The sequence below is a fragment of the Euprymna scolopes genome, chromosome 14 (assembly GCF_053919585.1).
Source record: "Euprymna scolopes isolate OS-2025 chromosome 14, ASM5391958v1, whole genome shotgun sequence".
Lineage (NCBI taxonomy): Eukaryota > Metazoa > Mollusca > Cephalopoda > Sepiida > Sepiolidae > Euprymna > Euprymna scolopes.
The window spans coordinates 22303893-22322878 of NC_136495.1; the positions used below are offsets into that span (position 1 = coordinate 22303893).

At 34.3% G+C, this 18986-nt stretch overlaps 1 protein-coding gene across 1 annotated transcript in view; it reads right to left on the reverse strand.

Moving 5' to 3' along the window:
* Positions 1-3967: 3967 nt before the first annotated feature.
* LOC145292904 (CD63 antigen-like) overlaps positions 3968-18986 on the reverse strand; it is a 62004-nt gene continuing 46985 nt past the window's right edge. The window contains exons 7-9 of the mRNA XM_080139044.1: positions 13318-13446; positions 9249-9332; positions 3968-4728 (exon numbers count right to left, since the gene is read on the reverse strand). Coding sequence (XP_079995170.1) covers positions 4648-4728; positions 9249-9332; positions 13318-13446 — 294 coding nt within the window. The 3' untranslated portion in view covers positions 3968-4647. The remainder of the gene's footprint in view (positions 4729-9248; positions 9333-13317; positions 13447-18986) is intronic.

Consider the following 18986-nt stretch of genomic DNA (forward strand, 5'->3'; position numbering starts at 1 on the left):
TACGCACATGTATTTTAAATATTATTTCCAAGTTAAATTAAATTTTGGGTTTGTATTACTGTATACATAGATTCGAAAAAGTTAACAAAAAACAAATATATAACAAATAAATGTTATCAAAGGCAAGATAAGTTACTCTTCTACCTATCTGGGAAGGTTTTTAGTGGTTTTACTCACTCTAAAACGAGTACTCGCTTCGAAAATCATACAATGTTTATCGATATATTTTATTTGTTATATATTTGTTTTTTTGACAACTTTTTCGAATCTATGTGTATAGTAAAACAAACTCGTCATGTAAATTATTTACAGTTAAAATGTTATAAAAAAAAACAAAAAAACATTGAAGTTTTAAATATATTTTTTTAAGAAATAAATTACGCTCGGTGCTAAAATATTGAAAATTCACTGATTTAAAAAAAAAAAAAAAAAAAACTGCCGTGAAAAATACTAACTATATTAGGAAATACTCAGTGAAAAGTTTTATTTATTATTAAAAGAACGAACTGAAAAATATTATATAAAAATTGTTTGTTTTGCAGTAAAAAAAATTAATAAAATGAAATATTCAACTTTCTCCGATAGAAATTGAAGGTTAAAAAACTAGTTCACTTACTATATTTTGTTAGATTAAAATTCTCCCAATGTGCAATTATAATAATTATTTTCCAAATGGAGAATTGTTCTTTCTCTTTAGAAGAACATACATGGATAATCAGTAACACATATTGGTAGCCATGGATAACCGGTAGTCATATATTTTTGCCTATTAGTGTGACCACGTGGTTGAATACCGGAAGCTGTCTATACCTACAACTTAATCAGGAAGTGACGTTACACTGTCTTATGAGCCTTCTTCTTACTCTCGGTGGCCATGATTAAACACAATCTTCAGGCCAAGATAAAAGTGTAGTATTTTTGTATTATTTATTTTCTTGTTTCCACAAATGAAATTTTTATTATTACTGTTATCATTTTTGTATTTTAAAAAAAAAAATTTTTAAATCTAGGTTTAAGTAGGAACGACTCCAGCCCCTCCCCCCACACACAAATTTAAAAGGGTAACTATGATAAAAGATACTGGCCGAGAGAGAAATCTTTTACAATTTCCAACAGAGATGAGATGGACCAACCAACCTCACCAGCCCCCCACTTTTTTCTGAGTTGGCCTTGTGCCTAAGTTTTTTGTTCATTTTCCCAATGTAATTGTTTTTTCTTGTGAATAAAAATTTAATATCTCAAAGTGTAGTATCTGTTCTGATGCAACACTTCAGTTTTTTGTTCTCGGTTAGTAAAAAAGAAATCCTTCACGACTGAGACACTTTTTATTTTTGGTGTTCCTTTTCTCCACATTAAAAAACGACCCTGGTGTCTAACTCTGCCCTCATGGGGAGGCAAAGTAAATAGGAACATTAAACACAATATCGTTCTTATAAAGTTATTTTTTTTCTATTGTTGAGAAATAGTTTCATGCTCGTACGAAGTGTTCTTGCTAATTATCATAACTAGCAACAAATGACATCGTTCGGGGGTTCCGTGAGGGAGGATGAGAGGCATCGCAAGCTCTTTCTTAACTGCTTTATATGGAAAAATTAAATGGCTGTAGACATTTAATTTTTTATCTTTTTTATCGGAAAAAGATATGATACATAACTACGGAAGCAAAGTGTTTCAGGATGGTTCATGAAAAAGTAAATAAAAATAAATTAACAAAAAATAAAGGAACTTCTGATTAATCAAAAACAAAAGAAAAAGTTATAAACACAAAAATATAGTAAAATCACAAACGGGGACAATTAATGAACACGTATACGTTAAATTTTGAAATTAATGTTTTTCATATTTATTTTAGAAATTATCTTGTTAGTGCTCCATGAAAAACCTTTGCCCTGCTCAGAGGCTCCATGGTGTCCTGAAGTTTGGGAAACCCTGGTCTAACATATTGAATATCAATATCTTATCCAATTTTCTACTCACATAAGAATCATATATATACTAAAATAAAGTACTGCTGCCACATCTGCTGTTCAGAGCTGTTTATCTATTTTATTTATTTCTTTTCAGAAAATACTTGATCCAACCTAAAATATTTTTTTGGATGGAGGCCATCTTTATCATAAGCAAATTTTCATTAAAATGTACAAGAATCCAATACTCCATAAAATGGAATGTTGCTACCACATCTGGGGAGGTGCCGCTCAGAGGATTCTTTCTTGCCTTAATGGAGTACAAAATTGACTTTGCAATTTAATGGAGGAGTTCTTCTCTTCCCTACAGCCCGTTTCCCACAAAAAAGATACTGTTAGTCTTTCTCTACTCGGTTGTTATTCCCATGAAAGTTGCTCGAATGAGTTCCAATCCGTTTCCTCCCTGTAAAACATTTACAGCAAGAACTCATTTAGCTTCCACGTACGTGAAAGAACTTTCCTCTCTTTTTCTTAGTACCTAACACCAACACATCTGTGGAACACAATACCACAAGGCTGTTTTCCTACTGACAACATGATCATTTTCATGTCTAATGTCAACAAATACTTGCCGATTTTTAAGTAATGAAATAATCCTCTCATATATTACATTAACCCTTATGCTCGTGTAGCTTTTGGCCTTGGTAAGTGGAGACTTTGCTTCCAACATTTATTTACTCTTTACATAACTCTAATCACAGACAGAGCTTCTTTCTTAGAAGTGCATGACTGTGGAACTCTCTTCCGTTTGTCTATTTCCCACCTGACTACAACTTGGATGTCTTCAAGTCCAACATAAACAAATTCCTGACAAACCGCTCTCTTAAGTAAGACACCCTATCAAATATCCAATACTAATGATTACTACAATACTATCTCATTGATTACTGTACACGCAATAACCCTTATCCCCGAGTGGCTTCCGGACCTTGAAAAGTGGTTACCTCCATGTAAAAAAAAAAACATAGGTCGTTTATTAAAACATCCACTTTTGTATTCAGTCAATAATCCACAATAACAAGGGAGCTCTTTGTCAACTAAGCTCCAACCCCTGTCCCATCACTACAATGTTGCATCTCTGTGACTGTTTTACAAGTATTTTTCCAACAAACCTGTTTAGCAACAAAATCACGCCCCTTTACTGTTAAGGTCCCTAAATACAGGAAGGCTTTCTAATCTAATAGCTAGACTTTGGAATTTCTTTCCTGCTACTTGCTTCACCGACTGTACTGATATGCAGAAGTTCAAATGTAACAAAAACCAACATTTTGTTAATCTTTCTTAGGCATGGTCCTAATTAGTAGCCACTTGCGTCCAAGTGCTGATATGCCTTGTTAGGGGTGAAGGTGAGAGAAAAAAGGGATCACCCTAAGAACTTAACACAAAAAAAAAAATGGAACTAGTTTTATCATCAGACAAAGGGAGGCAACTTAGCACTCATTAGTATAACAATTTTTTAATTGTCAGATGCAATGATTTTTTTTAATGAAAGTTAATGGGTAAAAGTACAGAATAGTTAACACTTGAGAGCTTGTAAAAAAAATTATACAAGACGCATTAGAATGAAATTCTGTACCGCATTCCTCTAGTTTTAACAAGTGGAAACGATCTGTAAGATTTTATTTAAACATTACATTATTATTATAGAATCGTTAACACTCCAAAACTTGCAACTAAAAAAAATACAAAATAAATAACAACCTGTCTTTGTTTTAACTTTTAATATAATTTGTAAGATTTCTTTAAATGGAAAAATCTTACAAATTATTTCCACACATAAAAACAAGAGTTTTATAAAGAATTTGGTTCTAATGCATTTTATATAAATTATATGTTGTGGGTTATTTGGAGGGAGGGGATATGAGTTCTAAAGTGTTAACTATTCTGTAGGTTTACCAAGTTACAGTTCAAGGTGCTAAACATATTAGATTAATTGTTAACAATTTCTACTAAAAATAAAAATTTAAATGAAATAAAATCAAAAACAACAAAAAAAAAAATAAAATATATTTTCTTTATTTGGAAAAAGAAAAGGATAAAAAATTGGGGGAAAAATTACAAGAATTATTTATGGTTAACGATAAGAAGTTACAAAAAAGTTTCATATAAAGATTAAAAATAAAATAAATCTTTTTCTTTTCTTTTTTTCAAATGAATATTTTTAGTCAGTGAAAATAATGTGAAAATGGTTAATATCAAATCAGTTTGTTTTAATTCGTGCTTTTGTAGGGAGAAGGAAGAGGGGCAGGAAGAGAAAAAGAAGGAGGAGGAGGAGGTGGGGAACAAGGAGGAGGGAGAACAAAAAGGAGGAGGGGAATCAAAAAGGAAGAGGGGAACAAAAAGGAGAAGGAGAGAAGAACAAAAAGGAAGAGGAGAGGAGAACATGAAGGAGGAGGAGAGGAGAAGATGAAGGAGGAGGAATGGAGAACAAGAAGGAGGATAAGGGGAACAAGAAGGAGAAGGAGAGGAACAAGAAGAGGAGGAGGAGAACAAGTCCATTTTCAACTTTTGTTGGTGAGTGTTTGACTAGTCACCTGCACTCTTATACAAAAAGAGAGAGTAAGGGTGAGAAGAGGGAGAGGTTTAAGTTTTGTTTTTTTTAAACCAAAAAGAAAAAAAAAATTAGAAATAATTCGTACAGGTGTGAAAGTTGAAAATTAAACATTTTTGTTTCACAGAATTAGTGGATTAATAAAGAGACAGAATCGTCAGCACGTTTCGTCCTCTGGCAGATGCAACAAGCAAGGGCAATCAGCATCACCTGCAGAAGAAATAAAAAATAATTTATTTTACAAACCCATCGAACAAATAGCCACAAGATGACTGCAACTGAAGAAGAAACCCTAGCCCCCTCCCCCTCCCCCTCCTCCTCCTCCTCCTCTCTTAGTACTCAATTTCTATAAACTTAGATATATGTATATGGTCATATAATTTATAAACGATTAATTCCTAAACCAAGGAATCAATCACTACGAATTTTGGAACACAACTGCTGGCATAATTAGTTCTAATGTGGGCTATATTTAGTTTGATTTAGTTTTATTCAAAGTGGGTGAAGAGGATGTGGAATATTTCCCATTTTTTGGCATCTTTTTAGCATTTTTTCTGCATTCATCAGTATGAAAATGATGTAATTATAATGCTGACCCGATGATTCAAACAATGAATCCAAATAATTATTATAATATAACGCTACACTGCCGATTGTGTAGTCATAAGTTTGATCCCTTGCAAAGAAGTCTAGCTATGCTGATGACGAGTGATACCTAGAAACAGGTTTCCATTGATAAACTTTTATGCAGTAAAAATATTAAAATAAAAATATTGCAATCATGAAGGGAAGACTTTTTATTATTAACTAGCAGGGGGTACCCGGCGTTCCCTGGGTGTTTGGAGGTGTGTGTGGTTTTGGGTAAATCAAAACACCCGGGTGTCGGGGGGGGGGGGTTAAAATTTTTTAAAAATGTTTTGGTAGGTAAGTATGAAGGATCGAACCCGAACCCTTGAGTCGAAGTTGGAAATTAAAGTGTGAGAAAAAACGTGCGACGTTAACCACTGGGCCACCACAAAATAATAACAGAAACATGTTTGAATTTATTTAAGTATCAACACTTGGCAGGTACCCGTACTTAATGAGGTCAACTTTGACTGCGGGGCAGTATTTTATTTACTGCAGGGCAGGATTTTTTTTTTTTTTTGTTTCCCCAAGATGTTGTGGGGAAAACCAGCTACCCATAAAAAGGGGATTGTCCAAATTGAATAGCAATTGTCTGATATAAGGAGAAACTCCACATTGATCAAAACTGATTGCTTTCAGACGTTTCCAGCGATCGCGACCGTAAAAATGCCGCCAGAATTAGTTTCGCTTTTATTATACAAAAAAGCTTAATGCACATCGAAAAATGTTGAATATTTATCTTTTCAAAGTTGAGCTTCTCGGAAAAAAGCCGTTCTTGGACATACACAAAAAGCGAACATACATACACACACACATTTTTGCTTTTATATATATAGATGCTTAAAAGTAAAAAAAACAAAAAAAAATGAGGTAATAATAGGAAAGAAAAATAAAGGGGGGATTTAGCTGACCAGTTTCGTCCTCGCTTTTTCAAAGCTGTATCGAAAGATTTAAAAAAGAAAAATAAAAAATTTGTACATTATTGAAATAAAGATACGTTGCGTTCTGTTCATGGGTGGAAAAAAACAAAAAAAACAGGGAAGTGATTAAAATAAAGCAACGTTATGATATTTTTCAAGATCCTAGAAGCTAATCATGCTCAAACATGCTCAAACCTAAGAGACATTCCTTCTGTTTACAAAGAGGAGGCCTCCTCAACTGAACATGAATAGTCTCCAAGGATAAAGGTTATGTGGTTGTTGTACTATGATTATGTCGACAAAATGTCTGTAATATTGAATGAAATGGAGAAATTTGTAAAATTGGGCTCAGCCGCGCCTCATGATTCAACAACCTCTTTAGAAACCAAATACCAAAAGAAATTATATTGTAGACACGTTGATCGGAAGTCAAGATCAGCTGATCGGATTGCGTGTGAGTCACGTGATCAGGTTAGCTGAATTGTTGAGATTTGGTTTGGACTTAGAAGGCGACGGACAGCTTCACAGACGTCTCCTCCCCTTCACTGGGGGGGGGGGGCGCTGACGTGTATCACGCAAGCCAGAGATTCACTTTCCATCCTTCTGCAAGACATCTGGAAAGTGAAATAAAAACTATAAAACCAATTGCTCGTTTGGAGTGAAATGAATCTTCGTCCCCAAAACAGGTACCAGTTTCCCTCCAAGACAAGATGAATTCAAATGGACCAACATCCACGACGCAGAAAGTATGTCTAAAATACATGTTCCACACACACACACACACAACGGCATATGAACAAATGGACAAAACAACTAGACGATCACACAACGTTAACTCTGATTAGAGAATCACACACGATCCCCTTTATGATACAATGACGCAACAGTGAGATTAGACTCTCAGGATCTATCTGCCCAAGGTTATATGGTTTACCTAAACGTCACACAGCAGGTATCACTTTAAAGGCCCATTTTATCTGTGGTAGGATCATCACAGCATAAGGTTGCAAAATGGATCTTAAATATTTTACAACCAGCAACATTACAGTAAATACTGTCTTAAACATTTATTTTATTTTACGGACTTTATACAAGAGTCTAAGATTGTTAATAAATTTATGTTCTTATGACATTAGCAACCTGTTTACATGTGTCCCGAATTTAGAGACTATTAGATGGTTTGCAAAAAAGAAAAAAGAAAAAAAAATGGTTTTCCTCAAATGGAAATGGAATCATGTTGTTTTTTCTAGGGTGACAATTTTATTGTTCCACCCTGTATTATGAAAGAACATCAAATCTGTATATCAAATTTTGAAAAAAAAATTGGAAGTTGAAATTGTGTTAAAATTTTGATAATGAGTGAACTTTACAAGATCAAGGCCATACAAAATGCAGAACTTCATTAGCTACAATATGGGCCAAGTAGTGAGTCTCCATGATCTAAAACATAGTTATGACCAAAAGTGTGGCTTTCACCTTTTCTATAACCTTAATCTGGATATCCCAAAATTAAATCGGTTCGAAGAAAGAGTACAATTGATATTTTGACCAAGTTTGGGAATGATTGGTCAAGCAATGTGGATGCTAGGCCATACACAAACAAAACTTGTGACAAACTGAACTGCAAAAAGGAGAAAACTCATCATCAGTGAGAGAATGAAAGTGAATGTTCTTTTCGGAGGAGGAGAGGAATGAAAATCATTCTTTGCACCTCATATTCTGAATTGCTTGAAGTCTTAATTTTCCCAACAAAGTGTAACAGATCACGTGGAAAAATATCAGCAGCAGCTGTAAGATAGCTGGCTTGCAAGGATAATTATGTGCTACCAAAGATGGATGTGTAAATTGGAAGATGAGAAATGGTTGTCTACAGCCGGCATGTGGTGGAACAGGAAGAAAAACGATAACCAGGTGAGATGGACATGTGGCCTCACAGTGGCAGAGAGAGACTTTAAGCTGGTGTCGAGACGGGAAGAAAGAAAAACGACTTGTGTTAAAAAAGAATGAAAAGTCGAGTAGGATTTATTTTTGTTTGTCAGTTCCTTTTTGACTGTGTTGGACAGCATGGGGCTCTGAGAGTTGTTTGAACAGTAACGAACACGGTTCGAGCGTAATGGTCATGTTACACATTTTCAGTTTTCCAAAATAAAAAAAAAACTGTCATAATTGAATGAAGTCGCAAATGGATGGTAACATTTAAAGCTAGTAAGACTAAGCTGCTCTTCTTTAACAATTACAAGATGCCTCTCCAACCACAGATACCCATGACAAATAAGACCTTACCTGAGAATTCTTCTTTCAAATTCCTCGGTCTAACATCCTGGGCAATATGAACTGGAACAAATATATTGAGGATATTGCAAAGCCTGCTGCAAAGAAGGTGGGTTCCATCTATCAAGCTAGAAGACTAATCACACTTGAGAGTAGAGTATCCTGTACCTCTACAAGGCCATCATTCACCCATGCATGGAGTATTGTTGCCACATCTGGGTTGGTGCATCTACCTCTAGCCTCTCTGTCTTTGATATATTCCAAAAACGAATTTGCAATCTAATAGGTGCCACTTTGTCAACTAAGCTCCAACCACTGTCACATTGCCACAATGTTGCATCTCTGTTTTACAAATATTTTAATGGAATGTGATCTGATGAACTCATTGCACTTGTGCCCCCTCGACATACACATCTCCAAAAAATCCGCTTAGCAACAAAATCTCACCTCTTCACTGTTGAGGTCCCTAAATGCCACAGAGCTTTCTACTCTAATAGTTTCTTCTTTCAAACAGCTAGACTTTGGAATTCCTCTCCTGTTACCTGCTTCCCTGAATGTACTAGGCAGGAGTTTAAATGCAACATCTTGTTAATCTTTCCTAGGCATAGTCCCAAATAGTAGCCCCTTACATCCAACGGGTGATATGCGTTGTTAGGGGTGAACGTGAGTAAACAAAAACAAAAAAAACACAGGACAGGTTGGTGGTGGGGAAGGGTATTGTATAATTTGTTCATATTTGGTTATGATATGTTTAGTTTTGTCTGTTGCAAGTTTCTGGATAAAAGAACCTATCTTTCTTCAGATGTGAATAAAAAGGCGGGAATTGTTTCCAATAGTTTTACAGCATTAAATAATCACAAAAAGAGTTGAATATAAAAAATATGAAAATTTTCTTTTAAAAGATATGATTACCTCAAAGAAAGTGATTCCGAGACCAATTCCAAGGAGAATGAGGCCATATTTACTGATAAATATTTCCAAAGATGGAATGCAACCCTAGACAAGAAAAAAAAAAAACAATATTTGTTAAAAAACAAAAAGATCAAATTGTAATTAGTTTTCTCCGAAAGAAATAGATAGAGAGATAAATAGCACTAGAGACAGGTAGAGATAAAGAAAGTGATAAAGAGGCACAGGGTGGAAGAGATAGAGATGTAGAGAGATAGGACGAGAGAGAGAGGATAAGAGAGAGAGAGGATAAGAAAGAGAGAGATAGGACAAGAGAAAGAAGGGATAAGAGAGAGAATGAGAGAAAGAGAATTAGGAGAGAGATATAGGGCAAGAGAGTGAGAATGAAAGAGAGAGCAAGAAAGAGAACGAAAGAGAGAAAGTAAAACAGAGATAGCTAACAGTTGATTTCTATATGAGATAGATAGAGATCTAAGTGTTCCATTAAATTAGCAAAGAAATGAAAAACATTAAATTTTCATAATCGACCATTTAAATATGTTATAGTATATCTTTCTTGTGATCTCTTGGTCTTAACAGATTCCAAGACAAGAATTCATCTAGTCTGGTGGAGTATCCAGCTTAGTGCCGTTACTTGAGGCAAGTTCACTTGTAGAAATTGCACCATTCCTTGTACAAGCCAGTGTGTAGCCATTCTGAGGGGATCTTATTGAGGCTTCATGTACTATATTATTTTAAATATTTGGTCAGGCTTTAGAGTGAAATATCCTCATGCACGCTTGTCCTGACAAACCCCTTTTAAGGGTGACCTTAAACTCCTAAGGATAGTGTTTAGTAAGTACTTCACTTTCTATCCTACTCTATCATATCCATATGTAAAATTAACAGTGCACTATGATGCATTGTACATGCATCATAGTGCACTATGTACATTGTACATGCATCATAGTGCACTATGATGCATTGTACATGCATCATAGTTTATAATAAAAAATGTTGATAGGTATTTGTTTCATTAGCCTCTAACTCAGAAACCAAGCGTTTCATAAACCTATAGTTATGGGAAGCTTTTGCATTATTTATATGTACAAGTGTGCTTTCAATCGGTATAATTTGCTGTTAATAGTAAAATTTATTTGGAAATAATAAATGGTTGTCAGGGCCAATACTATAGAGAAAAATGTTAATCTTCTTTTGTCAAAATAATTGTCATTGTAAGCTAAATATTCTTGGAATAAATAAAAATAAAAAAACAGGTCTCTTATTTAGTTAGTTAAAATTGTAACAATTTATTTATTTATTTTTTAAAACAATATTCTATGTCTTCTTACTGAAAAAAAAATTGTCAGCAAAATATTCTCCAAATCAATAAAATTAATGGCAAGAACATTAAAAGGGAAATAACTCTTACTCGAGTGATATTGTTTGCCTAAAAAAAAAAAAGAAAGTTAAAGAGTAGATGTATTTCATTTACCAGTACTTCAGACGATTAGACACAAGGTCAAGTGTTGGTTTAATAAAAGTGTTTCTGAACTGAATTGAAACTTAGCACACCTAGGTTTTCAGTTCGTGTCATTAACCACTTAGTCATTGTTACACCGTCTGGAAAGTACAGTTATGTCCCTTACACGTTTCAGAAAGAAACAATTTTCGATTAACACATGTTACAGACGCCTCTCCAAGAGGTTTTTGGACTAAGCAATAATTCTTTTCTTGTAAACAAAACGGCTTGCATGAAAGAATTGAGACACTCCAAAATCTTTAAGTGATTTCGAGAGTAAGCCCGGTGCAATATTCTGAAACAATCCATTTTATAGGCATTGGCACGAGCTGGATTTTCAATTAGATGTTGGACAATGGCAGATTCCAAAGCAAAAGAAGGGCAAAAATGACATGGTTTGCCTAGTCTAATTTCTGCCGGTATATGTTGATTGATGTGTGTCTGCATCATGCAAGCTGTCACTTTGCCAACAGAAAGAATTCATTAAATCATTAGACTTGTTCGGAGATATATCTTAATCGTTCTCATATCCCCCCCCCTCCATTTCAATTGTACATATATTTTATATTATTAAACATATATTTCACACAAATTCTCATTCGCCTTTTCTTTCCTTTTTTTTTTGTATATCTCTCAGTATTTGCTCTTATGTGACAATTGAATTTTCCTTTTTGTATCTTTTGATAACCAATGATTAACTCCTGATGAGTTTGTTGGTGAAAGGGGCCTGTGGGGTTTGTTCGTATATTATTTTCAAAGCTGTGTGTGTGTGTGTGTGTGTGTGTGTGTGTGTGTGTGTGTGTGTGTGTGTGTGTGTGTGTGTGTAATATTAAATTTAATGACAATCTCTGGTAGGCTGATTGAACATATTATTTATTTATTATTTATTTACAGATAAAGAAAAATATGATTTAATACAGGCGAAACAGCTGAGAGATATGATTAAATGTTTTAGATAAATAATTATTATTATAAAAATAATGCTTTAATAAAATAAAAATTGTTTTAAAAAATAAACAAGTCATAACAGAGTAACATTGCACCATGTTGCATTAATTACAGCAGGAATTTTAATATCAGCTTCAAAATAGGTCTTTTAAACTCATCAAATACATACTTCTGCATAAACAATAGCACAACTGTATGTAATTTTAGTAACAATTCGTTAAAAGTACACCAGGAGTTTTCTCCCTTGCAAATAAATTTTTCTTAATCTAGACTCCATAAATAAAAATGAAAAACTCAAAATTTTACAAATTAAAAAATACAAATATAAATACAAACTGAGGTACTAATCTTTACTCAGTTGCTTGATTTGTTTTGAATTTCTATAATTTATTCTATGTGTTCTATATACATAATTTTAAAATCAAAAGTTAAAAATATATACAAAATATTTTTCCTCAATTTTTTTTTTACAAATAAAATTTCAGGTTTATGATGAAGATCAAGATGGCTAAAAAATAACTTGAATGCTAGAGTAAAAAAAAAACAAAAAAAAAAACAACAACAACAACAACAACAAAAATTTAAAAAATCAGTGTAAGAGTTTGCATGGGGGGGGGGGAGTTCTACCCCCTCTACATGGGGTTGCAGTTGACATATTTGTAATCCCCTCGACAAGGCAATATATAAGTTATAAGCTGAGGCTGGGTTCCCTATTGCTGCTAAAATAAATATTGTTAAATTAAGTATTGTTTTTAATCAAACAAAATAGTACAAATAATAAAATATCAATCCTTGTCTCAAAAATGACATAACCATCCCACTACTACTACTACTACTAATAATAATAATAATAATAATAATACTATTACTACTACTACTACTACTAATAATAATAATAATAATAACAACAACAACAACAACAACAACAACAACATCATCATCCTATGAATGATTAGGACCCAGTGTTTCAGATGGATGGAGGTGTGAAAATGACAGCCAGCTTATTTTTGGAAGATTTATTTGAGGGAAACAGGAAAAATCTAATTAATATTAAAATATTGAAATGAATGCATAATTTCTGGAAATACGTTTAACATAAAAAAAAAAAAATAAACGAAAAACAGGTTTAGTCTAATTGGATGATGGAACAGAAAAACAAGAAAAATTTTTTTAGAAATAGAGAAAATAAAAGAAAAACAAAGAAAAACTAAGAAAAAAGAAAAATAGAGAAAATCAATAAAAATAAAAAAAAAACAAGCAAACAGAAAAAAGAAAAACTAAGAAAAAAAAAAGGAAACAGAAAATCAAGAAAAATAAAAGAAAAATAGAGAAAATAAAAGAAAAACAAAGAAAAACTAAGAAAAATAGAGAAAATAAAAGAAAAACTAAGAAAAAAGAAAAATAGAGAAAATCAATAAAAATAAAAGAAAAAAGAAAAACAAGCAAACAGAAAAAAGAAGAAGGAAAAAATAGAGAAAAAAGAAAAACAAAGAAAATCAAGAAAAAAAGAGAAAATCAAGAAAAATAAAAGAAAAATAGGGGAAAATAAAGAAAAACAAAAAAAGAAAAAGAAAAATAGAAAAACTAAAAAAATAAAGAAAAATAGAGAAAAATGTTTCTTACATTTCCATGAAGATATTTATTATCAGGTGAGTAATGAATAGTTTCTGCTTCGCAAAGGACTTTGCTTCTTGGCTGAGGATTCAACGGATCACTGTTATTCAAGTAACAACATGAGTAAGGAACTTTCAGCTGAAAAAAATACAAAACATTAAAATTAGATGCAAATATCTTATTATAAATTTTCATAGTGTGTGTGTGTGTGTGTGAGAGAGAGAGAGAGAGAGAGAGAGAGAGAGAGAGAGAGAGAGAGAGAGAGAGAGAGAGAGAGAGAGAGAGACGTGGTTTATCTCAGCCTACCAGCAATCCACCCCGGCAAGTAAGGTACCAAAAGGAAGCTTATGATCCAGCGGGTGTTTTAGTTTTAGTTTTTTTTTACAAGGTAGTCCTCACTTATCAAGGCCTGGAAGCCACTCGAGGATAAGGGTTATTACGTGTACAGTACGTTAGTATTGGAGATTTGATAAAGTGTCTTTGGTGTCTGTTCTTCAGATGCTGCACTTCTATTTCTTGTTCTCTTTCGGTGGAGGAGAGGTCCTTCACGACTGAGACAATTTTTATTTTTGTACCTTTTCTCCACGTTAAAAAACGACCCTGGTGTCTAACTCTGTCCCGTGGGGAGGCATAGTAAATAGGTACTTAAGGGGGCGGTTCATCAGGAATTTGTTTACGTTGGACTTGAAGACATCCAGATTGTAGTCAGGTGGGAAACAGGCAACCGGAACAGAGTTCCATAGGCGTGCACTTGTAAGAAAGAAGCTTTGTTCATGGAATCTACGTTTTGATTTTGGCACAGATAAGGAGTGGGGAATATTTTTGACAGTGGTTTCAGCTAGACAGGTGTTCATCGTGAAAGATTGGCAAGGGGGGGACCAGAGATTGGAGCTCATCCGAACACCTGCCATGGTAGTAACAATATTTGTATCCATGTTTGATATATGAAAATGCAAAAAAATAACGATTTACTAAACAACGTTTTATTTACTGACGCGGTTTATCCCAGCCCACCGACAACCCACCTAGGCAACTAAGGTGCCGAAATGAAGCTTATGACCCAGCGGATGTCTTAGTGATATTTATATCCATGTTTGGTGCATGGAAATGAAAAAAAAAATGAAAAAAAATAACGATTTACTAAACGTTTTATTTACTGGATATTTTTCCGGTATTCACCGGAAGTTATTATCTCCTTTAGTAAATTCGATTTACTGTCTGTCTGTCTGTGTGTGTGTATGTGTGTGTGTGACGTGGTTTATCTCAGCCTACCGGCAACACACCCAGGCAAGTAAGGTGCCGAAATGAAGCTTATGATCCAGCGGATGTTTTAGTGATATTTATATCCATGTTTGGTGTATGGAAATGCAAAAAAATAAAATCCAAAAAAATAACGATTGACTAAACAACGTTTTAGTTACTGGATATTTTTCCGATACAAGGACTCAAGTTTGCCCAGCTGGCCAAACTTGGGTTCTTGTGAACAAAATTAACCTATCTTTGACCAGGTCTTTTTTCATAGTTGTCACTTTAATGATACAATCAGATATAGTCATGAACAAAAACGGACCAGAACAAATGATATAAAATGCCCCAAAATTAAATGTCATCATGAAAATATTCATTGTTATTCAGTTTAATGTCTGTTTTACATGGTGACGTGTGTTGGACAGCTTTAAAAAAATTGACTTCCAAATTAACCTATCTCTGGCCAGATCTTTTCTGATAGTTCTCACTTAAGTGATACAATATTTTAGAATTAAAAACAATTTTTTTTTTTTACTTTTATTCATTGCAAACAAGGAATATTGCCACTGAAGCATACTGTGATAGGAGACAGATTTATAAGGGGAAAACCTGGGTGGGGGGTTGGGCAGCAAGATGTTTGTACATATTGCATTTAAATTTCTGAATGTTGGTATAGTCAGGGGAACTGGGAACACAAATGGAATTCCAAAGGCAAACTGTCGAAGAAATAAAGAAATTATTAGTAGTAGGAGTAGAAAATATCCCGGCATCTACATAGGGTTAAAAGGTGTGATTTTGTAGCAAGTAAGCTAGATCGGGTTGGAAGGGTATTTTCAAAGTAGAAAATCTTTTGGCATTTGTAGAAATTTTATATATGTCACAATCGATTCTGTAGTCTTCTTCAAAGATGTAACTCAGATTAAAAGAAAAATTATTTTCTGTGCAAAAAAAAAAAAAAATGTGGAACCAAATTAATCGCACGAATTTCCTGTATTCACTAATAGAGGTGCCTTGAGTGATTAGCAACAAACCAAATACGCTTAAGAAGAGGTAATGGATCAGAAGGTGCTTCTTTTAGGATCAAGCCAGACTATACTGTATCCTGATAAAAGAGGGCTGAATGTAGTCAAATCAGTTCCTGATCTGAATGAGTTTAACAAATCATTTAAAATCAAATGATTGTATTTACTTGTCTTTTACTGGAATAAGATATATCATAAAAACGTTTAATACTTACTTTAACTGGCCATAAATAACCATAAATAACTGTGGACACTTCTTAGTAAAGGTGCCTTCTCAATCAACAATAAACACCTTCAGAAAGAGGAGGTAATGCCTGTTAGAGTGTACCTCCTAAGCCCAAGCTGATTCATATTTCATTCTAATGAAAGTAATGTCTGTTCACTAATTAGGCCGTCCCTATTTACAAAAATTGTGCTAAAAACACATTCTCAGCTGATATGAATTTATTTTCTTCTTTGTTTAAATTTAATTAGACCATGTGCCGTTGTGTGACAGTCTATGTCATATTAATGGAGGTGTCGTGACATAAGGGAGCCCTGGGACCACTAGTGTTGCATTTATTCTGAACAGTTGCTCTGTTAATAGCGCTATGCCTACGCTGTGAAGATCAAAAATGCAAAACGGTGATATTGACGTTGCTAGTATAGATGCAGTGTTTTTTTGGCATCACCCGTCTGCTATACCAGAGAAAGTGTTGTCTGATTCCAAAGATGGAAAAATTGATGAGTCTGAAAATTAAACGACTGAATAAGAACTGTGTCGAAGAAAAATATAATTTATTTTTAAAATTCCATTTTAACAGCCAAATGTTGCTCGATGATTGCTCCATAACATCGTCAGCAACTTGGACATGAATTCACTGGCAGCTGCAAGACTGAAAAAGCTTTCTCGCAAAAAGAAAGAAAAACTGTCATTCAACATTCATTGACCTTGAAGCCTTAATGACCTTCTCAGTTGTTTCAAAACAGGGTCAGCGTTTCTCTCTCACAGTATGCCACAATTGTATTGAATACTTTATTATTGATTAAACTTTGTAAATACTCTTAATTATGTATGTAATTGTTGGTTAAACTGATTTTATGTAATGGATTAATATTTACATAACTAGATGTGATACAAGGTTAGAAAGCTAAAGAAAAGTCAGCTCCCCCTTGGAAGGAGGCACTCTTGCTTATACAAAAATGGCTATGAATTCATCTGTCAGCATTCCCCATTAGGAGCACCTTGGGCAATTGGCAACAAACTGAATTTGCTAAAATAGAGATAATGCATCATACGGTGTACCTCTTACAACCAAACCAGACTATACCTCATCCCGATAAAAGAGGGCGTGATGCTGTCAAGTCAGTTCTTGGTCTGCCTGAACTGAATGATTGCTGAGAGTTGATCCGCAGATGAAATGAAATTGTTTGTCACCAACATTTTCATTAATTAAAATTATTTTGTTTTAAATAATTTGGAATACATTTTTGTCTTGATTTTTAAGGTACACTTCAGTTTGGTTGTTTTTTACGGCGTATCAACCTTTTTTTGGGTTATTTAATGCCGAATCCAGTAATTTTGGCAAAAGTTTTCATGCTTCAAATTCCTTATATTTTCAAATATTTATTCATCATGTTTGGTTTGGTTGTTTTGTAAAGGAAAATTATTGCTTTTTGTTTTTGATTTTGCAGAACATGATTGAGTTTTGCAAAAGAAAAGGCAAAAAAGAATAGCATCAACGTTTGGTGCATTTTAGGTCAAGAAGCCAGTATCTTCAGACAGTCTGATCTGGTAGCACCAGGTTCAAGTTCCAGATAACGATAGTATCAATTAAAAATGGTCCACCTTTAAAAGTTGGGAGGTGATGGTGGTGCAGTGGTTAATGACACAGACTGATGATATGGGTGTTCCAAGTTTGTTCCACAAAAATCACTTTCACTTAAGATGTTGCCAACTTTCTCGTCCTTCACCATAAGTACCCAATGTTTTTCTAGAAAGAATTTTAACTAGAAAATTATTGGGGGAAACCAAACGCCAACAATAGAATCTTTGGATTCATATGATATGATGATAGTCTTTAAAAGTTGAATGATGAAGAATATTATGAGAGGATTTATAAATGGAATGAACAAAATTTGATTACTTATGAGTAGGGCTATGACAACAGCATATTCTTTTCCTTGTTTTGATTCTCAGGTATATATCCATTGATATCTTATATGTTTTTGTTTTTTTTTACATTTTCACCCCAAACAAGGCAAATTGCCACTTTGGTGTAGGGGGCTACTATCAGGGGCAACAACTACTGGAGTACTATGTAGGAATTTGGGCAGCAAGATGTCGGTTCACATTTCACTTGAACTTCTGCATGTCAGTACAGTTGGTGAAGCAGGGACCTGGAATGGAATTCCAAAGTTTAGCGGTTCTGGGGAAGAAACTACTGGAGTAGAAAGATCTTTTACATCTAGGGATCTTTAGAGTGTGGGGATGGGATTTAGCAGCCTGTCGGGTTTGTCGAGGGTGTTCACGTCGTGGGGGCATAAGTGCTTGCAGTTCGTCAGAGCATTCACCATTAAAATACTTGTAGAACAGGCAGAGGGATGCAATGTTTCGTTGATGGGAAAGAGGCTGAAGCTTAGATGCCAGTTCAGGGCCTATCAGATTTGCAACTCTCTTTTGAACCTTGTCAAGGAGCGAGAGACTAGTAGCAGATGCACCAAACCAAATGTGACAGCAATACTCCATACATGGGCAAATGGTGGCCTTATAGAGGTACAGGATACTTTCGGGTGTTAGTAGTTTTCTAGCACAGTAGAGAGAGCCCACCTTCCTGGCAGCGGTCATGGCAATGCCTTCAATGTAATTGTTCCAACTCATGTTTCCTGTGAACGTTAGGCCAAGGAGTTTGAAAGATGTAGTCTCAGATAAAGAGTTGTTGGCCATTGCTATAGATGGTAGAGAGGGTTTCTTGTATTTATTGAATGAAACTAGTTTAGTCTTGACAGCATTGAACGTGATCATCCATTTTTGTCCCCATTCCACTACAGATTGGAGGTCATCCTCTAGTGTTTCTGCCATTTCTTTAGATATGTGTTTATTTGTTTTCCTGTCATGCCTGTTATCGAGTGTGGTGTCATCATCATATATACCCATCTCAGAGGCAATTTTGTCGGGGAGGTCATTTATGAATATCAGGAACAGTAGAGGTCCAAGGATAGACCCTTGGGGCACTTCCGCATTTATATCATATTGTTTAGATGTACGACTGTCGAGGACAACCTGGATTTTTCTCTTATCTAAGAAGGATTTAATTATGTTAAGTATTCTACCAGTGATACCGTATGATCTAATTTTCCTGAGGAGACCCTCATGCCATACCCTGCCAAAATCCTTAGATATATCTAGAGCTACCGCTCTGCCCTCCC